At 41.0% G+C, this 20,081-nt stretch overlaps 1 protein-coding gene across 2 annotated transcripts in view; it reads right to left on the bottom strand.

The window, feature by feature from the left end:
* The window catches only part of MORC2 (MORC family CW-type zinc finger 2), a 55,913-nt gene extending 36,844 nt beyond the window's left edge, over nucleotides 1-19,069 (bottom strand). The window contains exons 1-4 of one of the 2 annotated variants that reach the window (XM_033174163.1): nucleotides 18,911-19,069; nucleotides 11,368-11,421; nucleotides 9,162-9,196; nucleotides 6,252-6,320 (exon numbers count right to left, since the gene is read on the bottom strand). In XM_033174163.1, the coding sequence (XP_033030054.1) occupies nucleotides 6,252-6,320; nucleotides 9,162-9,196; nucleotides 11,368-11,421; nucleotides 18,911-18,978 (226 nt within the window). In that variant the 5' untranslated portion in view covers nucleotides 18,979-19,069. The remainder of the gene's footprint in view (nucleotides 1-6,251; nucleotides 6,321-9,161; nucleotides 9,197-11,367; nucleotides 11,422-18,910) is intronic. The other variant, XM_033174162.1, reaches the window with a different exon arrangement.
* Nucleotides 19,070-20,081: the final 1,012 nt, after the last annotated feature.

The raw sequence follows: 20,081 nt of genomic DNA, 5'->3' as shown, positions 1-20,081 counted from the left end.
CATAGGTAAATTACTTGAAATGGTTGCAGAGGGTGTGAGACATGGTCTTCCATTTATCCACTTCCAGGGTTCATACCAGGTCAATTTAGTAAACTATTGGGAACCCTCTGCAAAGAGTTAGGGAATAAGTTAGGGAATATAGATGCACTGGCTGGGGAGATACGTGGCTCATAAACCTCCTTTCCAGGTTGTCCTGGAGATATTCCTACAAGACCTTGAACTCTGGGGCAGAAATGTGCCCATACTGAAGGTTTGCTCCAGTCTGACAGTTGATGGGTCATAGGGTCAATGTTTTTTCCATGGGGTTGAAGGTGTAATTACATGGAGCTTGTAAGGTTTTAGAACTACTTCCTTCACAGATGTGACTTTAGGTCTATGTTTGGAACAGAGATAGGAATAGTAGTCTAATTAATCATATCAAACTGGAGAAAAAGGATAATGCTTCTTTCTCATCTTATAATAGCTTTTGATACAGTGGATTACACCACTGTAGCTCCTCAACCATTTCAAACATTTGGTCAGAAAGTTTCATTCTTTCAGTTTATTATACTCAAGAGTTTGATCACTGGAGAGCCATGGTAAGTCATGGGGAAGCTGGCATGTGATGCTGCAAAGGTCAAAGCCCTCTCCACTGCTCTTTAGTATCTGCACAAAGCCACTGGGAAAGATCCAGTGTTTGAAACTCCCATTGTTCTAGGCCAGGGGTAGGCATGAAGCCCAATCGCCTTCTAAATCCGGCCCGCGGACAGTCTGGGAATCAGTGTGTTTTTGCCTGAGTAGAATGTGTCCTTTTATTTAAAATGCATCTCTGGGTTATTTGTGGGGCATAGGAACTCGTTCATTTTTTCCCATAATATAGTCCGGTCCACCACATGGTCTGAGGGATGGTGGACCGGCCCACGGCTGGAAAAGGTTGCTGACCCCTGTTCTAGGCACAGTTTACAACATTAGCGCAAGCAGTTTCTGAGCTCTGGGCACAATACTGCACCTAAGATTTCAGATTAAAACTGCAGAGTGGAAGGAAAGGAGGACCTTTTTCTGCCTCCCCACTTCCAGATTGGAGAAGAGACAATATTAGGGTGTGGGCAGGGGAAGGACTAGACCATGTGAAAAATGAAAACAATATTTTAGCTGCAGTTCATGCGTTTTCAGCTTTGTATTCTTGTTATTAAAAAAGCGCACCTAGACATTCCGTTTTTCCCATAACCTAGGTTTAAGGTGCCATTTAGCTCCAAGCTTTCATATCTCACCCAGGTGCTGTCAGTCTACTGATTTATACATCCTTCTACATCACTTTAATTAAGCATGTAGGAGTTACAATGTTTCTTTAACTAGACTTTGGAAGTTGTGGTTGAATGGAGCCAATTTGTTTGGTAGCTAAAGCATTTGAAATCCAAGGTACAACTATATCATAAAATACAAAATTGCAGGTCATTCAAGTCATTTTTTTCTAGCTAAGGTACAAAATACAGCAGTACTGTACATAGTTAAACTATGGAAATCACTCCTGCAGGAGGCTGTGATATCCACCAACCTGGATGGCTTTAAAAGAGGATTAGAAAAATTCACAGAGGCTATCAATAACTACTAGCCATGATGTTCTAACTCCACTGCCAGAGGCATTGCACCTCTGAATATCAGATGCTGGGAATCACAGGTGGGAAGAGTACAGCTGCATTCATAATAATAGTAATAATTATTATTTATTACTTGTACCCTGCCCATCTGACTGGGTTGCCCCAGCCACTCTGGGCAGCTTCCAGCAGGATATGAGACACAATACATTAAATATTAAATGCTTCCCGATACAGAGCTGCCTTCAGCTGTCTACAGGAGGCTGTATAATTGGTTAATTCTTTGACATCTGACAGGAGGGCATTCCGAAGGGTTGGTACCACTATTGAGAAGGCCCTCTGCCTGGTTCCCTGTAACTTCACTTCTTGAAATGAGGGAACTGCCAGAAGGCCCTCAGAACTGGACCTCAGTGTCCAGGCTGAATGACGGGGGTGCAGATGCTCCCTTCAGGTATACAGGGCCAAAGCAATTTAGGGCTTTAAAGGTCATCACCTCTCTTGTCCATTCCGGGTCACCCAACCACTGCCAGGGTCCTTTCTCTTGGCAGATCAAGATGAGCAGGTGACATCCAAGGTTGCAAGGTTTTTAGCTGGGGCAATCAGAATAAGACCCACTATTTGACTAATGATTCAAAACCCTAAAATGTATTTTATATAACTGATTTTTTTATTTCTATTCTTTGTATATCGTATTGTTTTATTGCTATGGCCGATGGCTGATGCAAATAAAGATTCGTTCATTCATTCAGGACATCACAAATGCATTGAATTGTGCTCAGAACTGAACTGTGAGCCAATGTAGGTATTTTAAACTGGTGTCAAATGGTCCCAGCAGCCACTCCTAGTCACCAATCTGGCAGCCACATTCTGGATTAATTGTAGTTTCAGAGTGACTTTCAAAGGTAGCCACACATATCCTGCTTGAGGGTTTCCTACAGGCACCTGGCTGGCCACTGTGAGAACAGGATGCAGGACTAATAAGCTATTAGCATCATCCAGCAGGCTTATATATGACTTGAGGAAAGAGACACGATCAGATCACTTGATGTAGTCGATGGATTCCACCATTTTCACTAATGTTTGAAGATTGCTATCAGTCCCCCCCCCCCCAAGAATATAAAACTTGCTGCTGTTAAGTGGAATTTGTGTTGGGATAGAGCAACTTTTTCAATGGATTTATTACGGTATTTAGTAATCTATTATATAGGGACGCAGGTGGCGGTGGTCTAAACCACTGAGCCTAGGGCTTGCTGATCAAAAGGTCAGCTGTTCGAATCCCCGCAACGGGGTGTGCTCCCGTTGCTCGGTCCCTGCTCCTGCCAACCTAGCAGTTCGAAAACACGTCAAAGTGCAAGTAGATAAATAGGTACCGCTCCGGCAGGAAGGTAAACGGCATTTCCGTGTGCTGCTCTAGTTTCGCCAGAAGCGGCATAGTCATGCTGGCCACATTAACCAGAAAAACTGTCTGCGGACAAACGTTGACTCCCTCGGCCAGTAAAGAGAGATGAGTGCCACAACCTGAGTCGTTCACGACTGGACTTCACTGTCAGGGGTCCTTTACCTTTACTCTATTATATTTTTAACATTTTCAAAAGTTAATTTTTAATACTGCCATAGTTTTACTATTTTGTCCATGATCACTTTGAAAACATGCTGGGAAGATGGGAAGTTTAAATAGTCTCATGGTCTAGGTCACACTCTTCAGATGTTAATAGTCTTTCTACTGCACTACAACTTAGCTGTTTTTTTGTATTTTGCTCTCAATTGGCAATGCTAGATTCGAAGAGTTTGCAGCAGCCAACGTGGCACAGTAGTATTCTGATAAAATGAGTGCATTGACTTTGCAGGAATATATATAACGGTATACACCTGGCAATAGTGAAGACATCATTATCACGGATGAAGTGACTGGACAAGAGAATAGCAGGTTTTAATATGTCAACTGAATAGAAAAGGAGTGTGCCAACCAGAAAAGGAGTCTGAAGTGCTGCAAATGTAATATTCAATGTTAACCTCAGTTTTAATAATCTGTCAGAGTGTATAGTTTGAGGCTCACAGTACCCATTCTAGAAGATGACAGCTGGGAGGCCTCTCTGCTCCTGCTGATACAGATTCCAGGCCAAATTCCACACTGGTGTAGTTGGCAAGGTGTTTAAAAGACTTAGAAAAATTAGTTGTCAAACAACCTTGTATTCTCCACCAACCTGAAGCCATTGAGGACCTTTCTGGGTATTTTCACACATTCATTTTTCTCCAATTTGTGGCACAGGATCCAGACAAATGCCTGGAAGTTAAATAACTAGGCCATAAGCAGCTAGGCCATCCTGCAATCTGCAGTGAAATAGTTCTCATACATCTGGACATAATGCTGTACTCTACTTATTTCATGATCAAAAATAAATATGGAAGCAGTGTACATAAACCCAGTTGATGTGTGGGTAAGCAAATGTACACCTTGCCAGCTAACAGCATTTAGCTGTTACTTTTTTCTTATTTTCTCTGAGACTGCAACGAAGTTTGCAACTCTGATTGCAACATACTTCTCTTGGTTTGACAGGTGAGATATTTAAGTAGATCAGAATTTGTCAGGTAATCCAACAGCAATTGGATTTTCTTCTGGATGTGATAAAAATACCATGATGAAAGACACAACGGCTAGTGTTCTCAGTCCTCTGAACCCTGCAAGTTCAAGTACTCAGTCATCAGAATTCTACAAGATCTGTGGGGATCTTCTAATAGTCTAATGTCCCTCAAGAGATCAAGTAGGCATAGTTTTAAATCCAACTGCAAAAACAACAACAGAGGTGAAAGGCACTGTACTAGTTGCTCGGTTCCTGTGTCTGACACAAGAGTAATTTCTTCTGAAGAATCTCCGTAATCTTCAAGATCGTCTGGAAGCAGTATCAGATTGCCTAATTAAATAGCGGAATTCAGAAATTTTGTTTTCGTGCTTCTGGGAAATGATGTTTTATTGTACTGCTTTTACTGTTTTGTTGATAGTTGTTCAGAATAAAAAGCAAAACATTATCACTTGAAGGCTACTTTGCATGAACTTACACCCACATCCTTCTAACTACACTAGTGGCCAAAATTGTGGAAACCTTTTGGGAAAAGTGTATTTCCAAGGTCTGGTGGCTCATAACACCACTTTTTTGGAGTAATACCATAAAATTATATATCAATGGAAAGATAATGAAGACTGTAATGCAATAACTTTTATGAAGGATTATATATTACAACAGCAGTTATAAACATGAAACACATAGAAAAAATGAGATACACAAAAATTCTCACTACATCAGTTAATACTTAGTTGGGTAACCTTTAGCTTTAATTATAGCTTTACAATGCCTTCTCATGGAGTGAACCATGAGCTGTAATAATGTGAAACCAAGATTGAATTATTGCCTCTATTAATTGGGTTTTATTGCTGGGTTGCTTCTGACTAACAAGTTTCTTTAGTCGGCTCCATAGATTTTCAGTTGGGTTAAGGTCTGGGATATGTATTTTAGGGCATTTACATTCTCATTAATGACTCAAATTCTGCCCACACCTTTTGCTCTCATACAACCTCAGATCATAACACTGAGTGTTTCACGATAGGTGTAATGCAAATAGGATGTAAATCTTCTCTGATACTTCTCACATATTTCATGCCATCACTACCAAGCAAGGAGATTTTGGTCTCATCATTCCTAATAACACAGCCCTGTTGTTCCACTATTCAGTTAACATGGGTTTTAGCCCAGTTTAATCTTTTCAACCTTTGTTTGAGAGATAATAGCTTTTTTTCTTGGAATTCTAGCATTTAGAAAATATTCTTACAGTCTGCACTGAACAGTCCTTGCACTCAACTTCACATTACATTGTGCCATGTCATCTTGTATACATCCAGATGATTTTCTTCTGTCGTGTAGGCAGTCTCTCAATTCTTCTATCGTCACTTGCTGTTGTGCACCTTTTCCTGCCTTTACCAGTCTGATTTTGTAGTGATTGAGTCTCCTTATACCTCTTCAAAAATTCAGAAATGCCACCTTTGGTTAAGTTTCCACCAATTTTTCTTCTAATTTCTTCATAACTGTAGCCTTGTTCACTTAATAGTACTATTTTATATCACTTTCTGGGTGACCAGTCAACTCTTTATGCCATTTATTTAATTTTATTAATTTTACAAGCTCACTAAATGAAAGAACACAAAAAACCCAACCAACTTGATAGCAATCACATAACATCAATAGCTGAATCCTACTGTGATCAGATTGAATCATTGCAAAACCAGATGACACCTGATTGGCTCTCTAAACACTCATGCTCATCGGCTACATTCAAATGAAGGACAGCTACTGCATATCAACCTAAGCAAGTTGTGCTTCCTTTTTCTGGTTATTTGGCTATAACTTTTGACAGAATACAGAAAACTGAACAAACTTTGTTTTATTACATTCTTCATTAAATTATCTTTCCACTGATATATAATTTTATGGTACTACTTCAAAAAAGGTGGTGTTATGAGCCATCAAATCTTGGAAATACACTTTTCCCAAAAGGTTTCCACAATTTTGGCCACTAGTGTATGTTAATGTAGAATGAATTTTTCCTAATCATCATAGTTACAGCTGTAAAATAGTATCTTCAAGGTTCACATTTCCAGTTTTTCTCCATTCTCTTTTCACTTACTTGAGTCCATTCCTGCTCCGTCATCCAAAAAACACAGCATGAAGCCACCTCTCAAGTTCTCTTGATGTACTACAAAAAGAGAAATATTACCAATGTCAAAGGTACATCATTTTTGGCTAGCCTTGGTAGCCGAGCCCAAAACTATGGTTCCTGCCCGTCTGCTTATCCTTGACCTCAAGCTGCATCTTCAAGCAAGGGCAAAATCCCCTTCCAACTCCAAGAGTACAACTGGAGAACAATTCCTACTCCTTTCCCAGGTCCAAGATAGAGAAAAAAGCTCCTTTCTAATGGGTGATGGAATACTTGTCACGGCAAGTGGAACTGTGGAGCTCAGTAAGTGCCAAACTTGAAGAACCAAGAAAATATAAAATTGCATTGGATTGGTAATGAAGCACAGGAAGTTGTGTGTTCCACCCAATGTTAATCATACTCAAGAGTAGGCTCATTGAAATTAATGGATATGACTATCTTAGGCCCATTACTCTCACTGAATTTACTCTGAGTAAGTTAGTTGGATAAAAACGAAGTCCATATATTCAATAATAAAATTAAATAGGATGGTCACTAGCCATAAGCAATGCTGGTGTGGACATCTCAGTTGCCTGATCCATGTGATACTTATGTCCCAAAGCTAGCAATTCAATGCAGAGAAGTGTACATGTAGGTCCCAGGTGGTAACCCATGCAGGCATTGACAACACCCACACCTGCATAACTTCGGCTAGGTGTTGGTGTTACGTGTCTTCAGACCATATCCTGAGATAACATGGATGCTGTTCTCATGCTGGAAGAGTAACATGAGAACAGGGCACAGATCCTTTTTATGGCAAAACAAGTACGAGTTGAACAGGATAGAAAAAATTTCTCAGTTCTGCATCCACAAACTGTAGGGCAGGAAAAGCCTTTTAACAATGCTCTAAAATAAAATTGCAAATCATTAAATTATTTGATCCCAAACATGGAACCCTGCCATTTCATAGTGAAAATTTTAATACAGTAGTACAAAAGATTGAATATTATCTTGTGCTTTGCCTTTTCAAAACATGGTCCATTAAAAAAAATATTATCTGCTGATCTTTTCACTTACTTTACCCATGCATACCGCACCCTGGACAACAGTCAGATCTGAACTGTTACATTACCAGGAAGTATATTTCAAACTTGCAGCTATTCCCCTTTGAACCAGTATCAACACCCTAAAATGGTAATGCAGCTTTAAAACAAAGAAAGAACTGAGCTACTTAATTTTGTTGTAAACTGCTAATAAATTATTTCCTATTATCCGGACATATAACAGCATATTTACATCAGGAACTACTAAAGAAGAAAACAATTCTTCCATTATGCCTTTCTTTTTTGGCCAAGGTATTGGGGCCATTCCATGAAAAATGAGCCTGATAAGAATGCTAGATGAGCACTGGACTTTGGTGAGGAAGATTCCAAACGTGCAGTCTAACCATTTTTTTAAAGCTAAAGACAAAAGAAGTTTACCGTATTTTTTGCTCCATAAGACGCACTTTTTTCCTCCTAAAAAGCAAGGGGAAATACCTGTGCGTCTTATGGAGCGAATGGTGGTCCCTGGAGCTGAATTGCCCGGGGGCCAAAAGCAAATTGTGCTTTTTATTTTACAAAGAGAAAAGGGAGTGTTGAAAGGACCCGCTCAGCAGCTGATCAGCAAGAGATCGGGAGAGAGATAAGAGTCCCCGGCTCCCTTTCAGCCCCGCCCTCCTTTGTTGAATGTGCTGCAGAGGGAGGTTGTTTGTTTCCCCAGGACATGTGACTGGCTGATTAGATTATCTGTCTGAAAACAGTAGAAATGGCTCCCTTTCCTTAGGATTTTTCAGAAATGTGAGTTAAACCCCATAAAAATGGGGCTTTTCCTCTTTGCTTTTCCCCCTTTGCAAAAGGAGCTTTGCTTTTCCCCCTTTGCAAAAAAAGCTGCAAAACCTTTAGCTGATCCTCAAAAAAAAAAAAAAAAAACCCTAGGGCTTTTCCCTTTGCAAAAAAAGCTGCAAAACGTTTAGCTGATTCTCAAAAAAGGCCTTTTGCCTTTGCAAAAACAGCAGCAAAACCTTTAGCTGATCCTCCAAAAAAAAAAAAAACAACCCAAAACCCCAGGGCTTTTCCCTTTGCAAAAAAAGCTGCAAAACTTTTAGCTGATCCTCAAAAACAAAACAAAAAACAAAACAAAACAGGGCTTTTAGAGGAGGAAAACCAGAAAAATATTTTTTTTTCTTGTTTCCTCCTCTAAAAATGAGGTGCGCCCTATGGTCCGGAGCGTCCTATGGAGCGAAAAATACGGTAGTTTATGGACCTTCTTTTCAAAAGTCCACCCACGTAGTCTTCACAGAAGTGTTCCAAGTTAAAAGTTTTCTGACGATTGTCCCACCCGTGACAGCATTTTTTCCTTAATTTTGTATCATTAAATTTCTTAAACTTAATTTCTGATTGCATAGTTGTAACCAATAAACATTGATTTAAACAGATATGCTGAGTTTATCATTGATTCACCTCCCAACTCACAGAGTTTTTCCATAAATCAAACTTATCTCAAGCTCCATGTCCTTTTTTTGTCCCACCCGTGACAATACTTCTACATTTAATAAAACTGTCAAAAATATCTATAAAAATAATAAAAAATTAGTAAAATGTTCAGTATCTTATTAAGAACATAGTTTAAATTTTGGTTGTTAATTTTTATGTAATTTACATTGTTACACGTGTGAATACCAAAAACCATGGTCCAAGTGTCCCACCCGTGACAATGGAATGGCCCATTGGTCAGGGCATTATATCAGCACATAAACACTTCATGTAGCTATCAACGTAACAAATCTATCATTTCTCCTTTCCACAGTCATACTCTAGGCTTATGAGCAAATATGGCAACTGTAGAAAAGAAAAAACTTACCAGGAAAGATATCTATTCTTGTGGCATCAGCATCTCTATAAAACAGCAGACATTAAAATCAACATTCAAAGTGGGGAGTGAAAATGATGCAATCATAGTAGAAAAGCATGCCTGGGTGCTAATTCCAGAAACAACTGAGAGCATGGATAAAAATCTTTAGATGGTTGAAATGCCAATACTCCGGAAGGAGGCTTTCATGTATTTCTTCCCTATGAGCACCGCCTATACTATGTAGTATTGATTTAAAAGCAGGTGTACAGTTCATCAAACACATTACTATTAGATCACTATACAGCACAAAAATGAAAAATAAAATTGGTGTCCCATCTGGACTGGATCTTATGAACAGCCCTGCCATGAAAATGGCGGATCTCATACACAGGCACAGACAACTGCAAGATCATTTAACAGTTCTGTGCATAGGGCACAGTATTCATCATATACTAGAATCAAACAGAGAGATATCAAGCTATTTCTGTCAGTTATTTTGCTAGCATGCTTTTTATATGAAGTTTCACAATGTAACAGCACAATCCTATCCATATCTTCTATTACTATTATTATTATTACAATTTATTATGCAAAAGCAAGCCCTGCTGAGGTCAATGGGACATATTCCCAGGTCAGTGGATATAGGATTGCAACTTAAATGGTTAATATCTTACTAACAAAATTGGTTAAAATGCCCTCTATGGGTGTTGCTAGTAGTATCCTTTCCAGATTTTTTAGAAGTGTTGTTGTTTAGTCATTTAGTCATGTCTGACTCTTCGTGACCCCATGGACCAGAGCACACCAAGCATTCCTGTCTTCCACTGCCTCCCGCAGTTTGGTCACTCATGTTGGTAGCTTCAAGAACACTGTCCAACCATCTCGTCCTCTGTCGTCCCCTTCTCCTTGTACCCTCAGTCTTTCCCAACATCAGGGTCTTTTCCAGGGAGTCTTCTCTTCTCATGAGGTGGCCAAAGTATTGGAGCCTCAGCTTCAGGATCTGTCCTTCCAGTGAGCACTCAGGGCTGATTTGCTTCAGAATGGATAGATTTGATCTTCTTGCAGTCCATAGGACTCTCAAGAGTCTCCTCCAGCACCATAATTCATAATTTTAAAAGTAGCTTTCTATTATTGTGTCTTTTTAGCTCCATGAGAGTACATTCTGTTTAGCAGCTGTCCCTATAAAATAGAGAAACTGAACTATGTTGTATCAAACCTTTATTCAGTCCTTTGTATATTTATAGGACAGATTCCATGCCCAGACGTGCTTGTGGCAACAAGCTTTCCATAGTCCTCTGGTGGAACGATGCTGGGCTAGATGTCCTATGGTCTGATCTAGTAGGGCTCTACTTTAATTGGTTGAGTTGGGCATGTTTAGCATGACAAAGAGAAAATTGATACCCATCTTCAAATATCTGTAGGGCTGTCACATGGAAGATGGAGCAAGCTTGTTTTCTGTTGCTCCAGAGGGTAGGACCCCAACCAACAGATTCAAAGAAAGATTCAGACTAAACATTAGGAATAACTTTCTGTCGATGAGAGCTGATCAACATTGGAATGGTCTACCTTGGAAGATGGTGGACTCTCCTTCATTGACGATTTTTAAACATAGGTTGGATGGCCATCTTGTTGGGATTTCCCAATCCACCTTTAGTTGCAGACATGGGATTATTACGTGTCACATGTCTGTTTACATTCCAGCACAGTTTGCTGGCATAAGCAAAACTTCCACTGTATTGCTTTTGCTTTGACTCTCTTTCTCTCTCTGAGTAGACGGCAAGGAGAGACAACGTGTTTCTTTGTCCTGATTTATGTAAAATAAATCCATAGTGTTAGTATGTATCCACAGCCTCCGCCTCTTCTGTTTGTGTGGTTTACACTGCTGAATATAGGTGGGATGGCCATCTGTCAGAGCTTCTTTAGCTGTGATTGTGGGAGTTGGACTAGATGACCCTTGGAATCACTTCCAATTCTACAATTGTGATTCTTATGTTCTTATCTTCCTAGTTTCAAACACATTTTTTAGTTTAAAAGAACTAATGTAAAGTAAAAATAGCACTGACAAAGTAGAAAATCTATTGCACGAAGCTGAATAAAATCACAATTAAACAGCATCCATCTTCCTAGCAAGCCCTATATTCACATCATTTTCTCAATTATGTTAAATGGTTAAACAATGTAACAAGAACCTATTGCAGTTATGATTATGACTACATACCTGGCATTATCTACGAGCTCAGCAAGAGCCCCAAATAAGAATTCATGTGTGGTTCTGCAAGGTCAAAGAGAGCAAGTGGTTACTTTGGGAACTATTATACATACAGGTACTGTCCTTTTCTACAAAATTATATATTTCAAACTGAACAATTAAGTCTTCTTACTGGTAACAGAGATTCTTACCCAAAGCAAAGATCAGAAAATAATCAGCCCATATGAACCAAACAACACAAAACAAATTTTATATATTCAAGGCCACAGTCTGCTTGGGGCATTGCAACCCTATTACCAATATAGCAAATTAAAACGTGAGTATCAGTTAAACAACAATAGTCTCCACACCCCAAAAGAGGAAATTGTTAACTGGAGTTTCACAGCTTGTAATGGATAATTTGTGATCAGGCATTATTGATATCAGTTCTTAACATATGCAACATTAGAGGCTTTTTTCATGAAAGCAGCTCTTCCGATTTCATAGATCAGCTTTCAATAAATGGGAATTCCGCAACAAAATACAACTTTTTGGTGCTCCATCTATCTAGTGATGCATGCTGGCAGCTGCTGCTAATCCAGAACGTTTTAAAAAAGAATGTTGAATCTGTACTGGAACTATTGACATTTGCACATATCCTCCATGCTGGGTGCACTAGGTTGATTTCCAGGATTGTACCATCTTTAACTGTTCATCTGAGCATATATTGTTGCATGAACGTTTTGAAGATGTTTGACTAGTTTATTGGCTTTGAGATATTTGTCAGAATAATTGAAACAATAGTTCCACTGACCTGCTTGGAACTAAATTGTATTAACTTTTCAGTACATTAGATCATTATTCACAAATATGCTTCATAAGTAGAGAATAAAGAGCAATATCGAAGTCAAAATTACATTAGACCCTCCGAAATAATTTTTTCAGTGGGCTTACTCTATGACTGTTTGGCATCACCTTACAGGATTTAAATACAAAGGGAAATGTGAAGTTTTCGACTGCTGAAATATTAGTTTCATAACACATGATAAACAAGCAAAAACATTATTTTCTTGACATTTCTTCTCATCTAGGCCACCCAAACGCGTACAGCAATTCCAATACATTGTCTTCAAAGTTGCCACGGTATTTTTTATTTCTGAAGTATTATAGAGCAAGAATTCTTGAGTCCTGAAAGCAATTTATTTCTCAGGAAAAGTTCAGTATCTTGTCAGGTCTGAACACGTTTGCCTATGCACAAAATTCTGGTATTGGTATGGGAATTCTCCAATTATTTTCTCTCCATCAGCACATGTTAAGATGAAATTATCCAGATGTGCCTCGGTTGAGTAACACTATTTCAAGTGAAAGACAAACTACAACATGAAGGTTCAACAGTATACATACTACTGGCATTAATATCCAGCATACATACTACTGGCATTAATAAGTTGGACCTGCAACAAATCCTGGCAGTGTTTAATACTCATATTCAAGGTGTTAACTCAGCCATGCCGTCTTCCAATACACTTCATTCTATTCCTTCTTCTTCCAAATTTTGTAATTTTCCTCTTCAAGACAGCAATCATTCTGTTGACACGAAACATGAAGTCCTCATTTGGCTGATCTCTGCCCCTTAGAGTCCACCACCCTCTCCTTTAGCTTCTACTAACACAGTAGTACCTTGGTACTCAAATGGCTTGGCTCGCGAACAAATTGGCTCCCGAACGCCGCAAACATTTTTCGGAAGTTTAACATCCAACGCAGCTTCCAAATGAGTTCAGAAAACTCCTGCAGCCAATCAGAAGCCATGCCTTGGTTTTCGAAGTTTCAGGAGTCGAACAGACTGCCGGAACTGATTAAGTTCGACAACCAAGGTACCACTGTACTGTTACTGTGCATAGATTGCAACATTTGGCAACAAAAGGACCAGTACTTTTACTATTTTGTTTTAAAAATCACAAAATCATATGTGAAAACAAGCCTTAAATATTACATCAATAAAGTGATGTTTGTTTTTACTGTCTCCAGGTTAAAATCCAGAATTTAGTGTCTAACTAGTAAGATCTCTTTTCTCTAATAAACTATTTTCTTGTAGGACTCAAATAGCGATTACTTGCTTACATCAAAGTAATTAAAAGCAGAGATAAATGAAGGTGACCATGAGCAAGCAACAGGCACATTAAACCTCTTTGAGCAACAGTACAGCTAGGTTCAATTACCGGTATGACATCCACACCACTGAAGATAAAGGATTAGCGTCCCACAAGAACATACTGTTCATGCCTGTTGGGAAGTTGTTGCTTTCTCATCCCTACTTGCACCAAGGTGTCATCTACTCCAGTAACTCAACAACGTGCAAATGCAGATGCCTCTACCCAGAGTTTTGCATAATGCAAACCTGAATGTGAAATAAATAAACAAGCACATGGACCTAATTATCTTTACTGTATCTCAGATAGGTCATTATCTCAGATCGACCTTTACTGCCTGTTCTCAGCTAGGTTTCCTCCCTGCTGGATCACACCCTGGGCAATTTCTCCCTATCAGTGTTCCTGAGGATGATTTCTCATTTCCCTGATTCTCTTCAAGAAATTTCAATATATGCTTTGAGCTGTACTTCCATCCAGTTAGTACCAAGATTGTAAGATCTGTAAAGCAACATTATTTTGCTTTTATCACCATGAAACCCAATAGCACTACAGAAATAATCTTGTTTCCTTCTGGTGATGTGCTTTTTAAAAACCTGATTTAAGTTGTAAGAAGAGAATATATAAGAAATTGAAGTAGAAATCATGAAGGAAGAGTGTACACAAGTTGCCAACAGTTGCAGGTGGACCAAAGCTCAAAATGAACTCAGGCTTGCAAGAGAGGTCAATCATAATTTCTTCAGCCGTATTCAAAGTAAGATAAAGTAGTATATCCATTGAGTGCAGAAAATGGAGAAATACTATTATGTGATAGAGAAGGCGGAACTGCTCAATACCTCCTTTGCTTCTGACTTCACCTAAAAGGAAAGCAGTGCTCAACCTGGTAGTAACAGAATAATGATGCAAGGGAGAAGCTAAAGTGCAAGATAGGAAAAGAGGTGGTAAACGCACACTTAGCTACTTTAAATAAATTCAGATTTCCAGGGCCTGATGAGCTGCACCCAAGGGTACTAAAAGCGTTTGCAGATGCGATATAAGAGCCTCTGTCTATAATCTTTGAGCATTCTTGGAGAACAAGTGAAGTCCCTGCGGACTGGAGGTGGGTAAACTTTGTTCCCGTCTTCAAAGGGGGGGGGGGAGAAGAGAAGACCCAGGTAACTACCAATGGGTAAGCTTAAGTTTGATACCAGGAAAGATCCTATAACAGGTAGTTCAACAGTTAATCTGTGAGCACTTAGAAAAGACTAAACAAAGTTTTGCCAGACAAATCTCATTTCTCTTTTTGATAATGTTACAAGCCTGTTGGATCAGGGGAATGCTGTGGATGAAGTGAATCTTGATTTAAGTAAGGCTTTTGACGAAGTCCCCCAGGATATTCTTGCGGAGAAGCTGGTAAAATGTGGACTGGACAAGGTAACTGTTAAGTAGATTTGCAGCTGGTTGACTGACTGAACATAGAGTACTCACTAATGCTTCCTCATCATCCTGGGAAAAAGTGTTAAGCAGGCTGCTGCATGGTTCTTCCCTGGACCTGTTCACGTTCAACATCTTTTTAACATCTTGGATGAAGCTACTGAGATGCTAATCAAACTTGCAATGACAGCAGACTAGGAGGGATAGCCAATATAAGATGGGAGATACTCGTCTTGGGACACGAGTGGTGCTGTGGTCTAAACCACTGAGCCTAGGGCTTGCTGGTCGGAAGGTCGGCAGTTTGAATCCCCGCAATGGGGTGAGCTCCCATTGCTCGGTCCCTGCTCCTGCCAACCTAGCAGTTCGAAAGCACATCAAAGTGCGAGTAAACAAATATGTACTGCTCCGGTGGGAAGGTAAATGGCATTTCCGTGCGCTGCTCTGGTTTCACCAGAAGCGGCTTAGTCATGCTGGCCACATGACCCAGAAAAACTGTCTGCAGACAAACGTTGGCTCCCTCGGCCAGTAAAGCGAAATGAGCGCTGCAACCCCAGAGTCGTTCACGACTGTACTTAACTGTCAGGGGTCCTTTACCATTTTACCTGTATTGCCAGTACATATGAAAAGGATTCAGGGACGTTACTAGACCACAAGCTTAACATCAGTCAACAGTGTGATGCATCAACAGAAGTATAGTTTCCTGATCAAGGGATGTAATAGTACTGCTCTGTTCTGTCTTGGTCAGACTAAACCTGGAGTACTGTATCCAGTTCTGTGCACCATCATTTAAGGATATTGCAACGGATGGCAACCAAGATTATCAAGGGTCTGGAAACCAAGCCTTATGAGGAATGGATGAGGGAATTGGGTATGTTTAACCTGGTAAAGAGGAGACTAAGATGAGATACAGTATCAAATAAGTAAAGCACTGTCACATGGAAGATGGAACAAGCCTGTTTTCTACTACTTTGGAGGGTAGGACCCAAACCAGTGGATTCAAGATACAGGAAAGGAGATTCAAACTAAACATGAGGAAGAACTTTTTAACAGTAAGAACTGTTCGACAGTGGAACAGACTCCCTTGGGAGGTTGTGAACTCTCCTTCATTGGAGGTTTTTAAACAGAGGTTGGATAACCATCTGTCCTGTATGATCTATTTGAGATTCCAACTCTACAATTCTATAATTCTAAGCAGTGTTCAAAATTCCCTGGTCACCAGGTACATTTTGACTGGGAATGGTCTACTTGCGACCAATTTGAGAAGTCTTGTCACAGGTATGGTGACGGACATCTTCACCATCTGGCTGCACCACGAGCCAGCTGGCAGGTGTTGCAGTGCGAGAGTAAAATAAATATTGTGATTTCGCCTACCAGAGATTCATTCCTTTGTTGAATACAAAGCAAAATTTCTATCCTTTGTAATGCCTTCCAATTGGTAGAATGTGTGATTAAATTGTTAAAAAGCATGTTAAAAAATTGTGACTAAACATTCTGTTGTGGCAACTGTAACCAAGGCTTAAGGTACCATTTGATATGTCACTTTGTCACAATACTGCAAAAGCTATCTGTTTTCTTATAAATTGAAAAATTGTAATTTCATTCCAAAACAGTGTTGCTTTCATAGATGGAACGTCCGTGCTTTGGATTATTTTGTTAGTTCAAGTCACCTATTTTACCAAACTACTCATTCTCTGCCAGCACACCAAAGTGCATATTGAATCCTAGTCTGTACAAAGTACACTATAATCTGGATTATTAAAAATCTGTAAAAGTGTTGATATGCAGATGTTCCCAGTCCCATTATAATACACATCATATAAACTGGTAAACTAAGTCAATACCATTAACTTTGCTCAATTCTATCATTTAAAAAATGGAAATTCAAGACTTTCAAATTCAGGTTCCAAACTAGCTAGGGAAACACTTAACTGTGCTTAAAATAGCTGAACCTGTTGTACGTATTTCAGTTTATTATCTCACGTCTGGCTGTGAAGTATCCAGAGCAGCTTAAAATCATTTTTAATAATAATAATAATAATGAATTATTTAGTGTCTTACAAGAAACAATAAAGGTAGAAAATGCCATCAACATGGTGCTACTAAATGCTGGGGATTTGGAAAGTTAACCATATGCTCCTGGGCTCTCTCTTGGTAGCAGTTGTCCCAACAAAGGGCTGGGGTGATTAAGATGTCATGTCAGCCTTCACATAAGCACACGTGTCCAAGCTGTACTGCTGATCTCTCTTTTGGGCCAAGTGGCAAACCCAGTGAACCGCCAGAGATCTGTTGCTACAGCTGCCAAGGGGGCAGCGCTTTCTCTCACTCTGGTGCTGATGTCACACAAGTCCAGCTAGTGACTCTCTGGTAGCTGCAAAGACTGGGAGAATGATGATGTCAGCCATTCTTCAGCCCATGTGCCCTCGATGGACTGCTGATCTCTCTCAAGGGCAAATTGAATCTTCTTCCATTCCTATATTATGGGAATAGGTAGCAAGAATTTTAAAAGCTGCAGATTCAAGACTATAGGTAAAATAAGGTATAGGACCCCTGGACAGTTAAGTCCTGTCAAAGGCGACTATGGGGTTGCGGCGCTCATCTCGCTTTCAGGCCAAGGGAGCCAGCGTTTGTCCACAGACAGCTTTCCGGGTCATGTGACCAGCATGACTAATCTGCTTCTGGCGCAACAGAAGACAGGGACAGAAGCCAGAGTGCACAGAAATGCCTTTTACCTTCCTGCCACAGCGATACCTATTTATCTACTTGCACTGGCGTGCTTTCGAACTGCTAGGTTGGCAGGAGCTGGAACAGAGCAACGAGAGCTCACTCCATCACAGGGATTCAAACAGCCAACCTTCCAATCAGTAAGCCCAAGAGGCTCAGTGGTTTAGATCACAGTGCCACTGCAAAGTCTGGGAGAATGATTATGTCAGCCATTCTTCAGCCCATGTGTTATTGATGTCTCTCAAGGGCTAGCTGTATCTTCTTCCATTCCTATATTATAGATTAGATAGCAAGCATTTTAAAAGCTGCAGACTCAAGACTATGATGAACCTAGCTTGTACTTGGGGAAGGGTAGTGTTGTACCTTCCAGTTCCAACAAAAGACAACCCTGTGGTGAAGAAGAAACCAAATAATTTCCTATTGCATGCCTTACTGCAATGAAGTCCAATCCTGCTGGAATATCGAAGAACCAGCAGGGTTACAGGCACTGGACAAAATCATACTGCAGGCTGAATGATGCCCATTTTCTGAGACATATATTGGCTGGTACCATAGTACCATTCCCTCCCTGATTATCTGTCACTATTAACAGTCTTCTCTAATTAAATGGTATTTGTCACCAGTGAGAAGGCTATTTGTGACATGAAAATCAAAAGGTAAATTCAGCCAAGCTTTTTGTACAATTGTCAAAATGAAGGAAAATTGCCCCCAAATCTAGTCTAGACAAACGTTTTTACAAGCATATTATAATAGTTAAATCTATGGACTCCACTTTGAATCAAGGTGGCAGAACATTTCAACATTGCATTAATCTTCCCGGTTTCTTTGAATTCATGAACAATGCCAGGGACAAGGCTGCTAGCTTATAATATTCCAACAAATTAAAACGCAGAGAATATGCAAATATACAATCTTTCCTAACAGCTCCTAACACTTCTTGCTTTTCATAATTTTGCTGCATTCTTTTTCAAGCGTCGTCGAACAGTATGTTGCTCTTCTGAGCAGCAAAAATTCCACAGGCAAGTTGTGGGTAAACATATTTTCGATCTGTGTTTCACTGAATGCCCCCTGTTTTTACTGGCATATCACGCACTGTTCCTTCCTTGCTCAATTTTCTCCAGTATTTTTCTTTCTTCCCAAAGGCGACGATGCTCAGCTTTCCTTCCTTTCCAGGGAATCCAATTACCGGTTCATTTTTTTCTGGATTAGCAGCTGCTGCCAACGTGCAAGAAGCAGTGAAAAAAAGAACGCCTACAGATACACCGAGCCCCACAACCTCCATTCCTACTCACGAGTTGGTGTGCAGATACTCGAAGGTCAGTTGAGCACGCTGAAGGCTGCTGTAATTGCTGAACGCCATGATGCTGATAAAGACGACGCCCCGCCCACACCCCTCCCGCCAATTTCCAGGTGTGAGGGAAAAACAAGCTTGAGGTGTCCCAATCGCTCTGACCACTTTTCTTCACTAACGAAGCTTTTGAAAGCTTGCCTATTGACAGGCGCGCGCACGAGCGCGCTCAATGACTCCCCCCAGCCCCCCCCGTATTTTTCTTCTTTTCCCCCTTTTGCTCGCCCCTGAAAGCGAGGAGTTTCTTCCGTCGTGCTCGTTCCCCTTTCTCTCCCGACGCCGCCAACGGCCGTCAACCTCCGCCCGCGTTCGTTCGTTCTCTTCTTTATCACAATATGCCTACGAAGAGAACCCGCCGACAGGCGCCGCGTCCTTTGTTCCTTCACCACGTCTCCCGCCCTCCTCCTCCGCCTTCTCCCTCGCTACACGGCTTCGCCTTCCCTCACACACTGCGGTGAGGGAAAGGCGGAGAAGCGAGCCGTCGCCGCTTCTCCGCCATTGGGCGGCGCCGCCCCACGTGACAATTAAGCCTTGGCCCCACGACACAAAGAGGGGAGGGGAGTGTAGAGAGAAGAGATATAACGACAGCGGATGAGAGCTGCGTGACCCGACGGCGCTGTTTGCACCGCGTGAGGTAGTGAAAGAAAGCGGCTTCCCTTCCCCTCCCCCACCGTTTCCGGACGCATTCTTCTCTCCTTCCCTCCTACCCCCGCGTGACCGTTTTAAACCGTTGGGGGAGAGGCGGGGCGTTAGATTGCTGCGCGTGCGCGTTGGGAAATTCTGGGGTTTTCTTCAGACAACGCAGTGTACAGTACATAGAAGCCTTGATGCGGCGTTCGCGGGATCGTCAGTCGAGCGAGGTGCGACCGCGCGCTCTTTTTCCCTTCCCCCTTCTCCTGATTGACGACTGGGACCCTCCTTCTCCCCCTTTCCTCCCGCTCTCCCTCGGACCAGGGCGCATGTGCTCGTCATTCCGAAGCCGCGCCGCTTGCTGCTTCGCCCAGAAGCCATTTTCCTAATCGGCTGCATGAAGAAGACGCCGATTTAAAATGGCGTCGGCCGCGTCTTTCTCTCGTCAATTAACGCCTCCTTGCTCTCAGGGGGTTCACCCCCCT

Source organism: Lacerta agilis, chromosome 17 (genome assembly GCF_009819535.1).
Source record: "Lacerta agilis isolate rLacAgi1 chromosome 17, rLacAgi1.pri, whole genome shotgun sequence".
NCBI lineage: Eukaryota > Metazoa > Chordata > Lepidosauria > Squamata > Lacertidae > Lacerta > Lacerta agilis.
The sequence above is the reverse complement of the archived record's forward strand: the minus strand, read 5'-3'. Positions and strand labels throughout refer to the sequence as shown.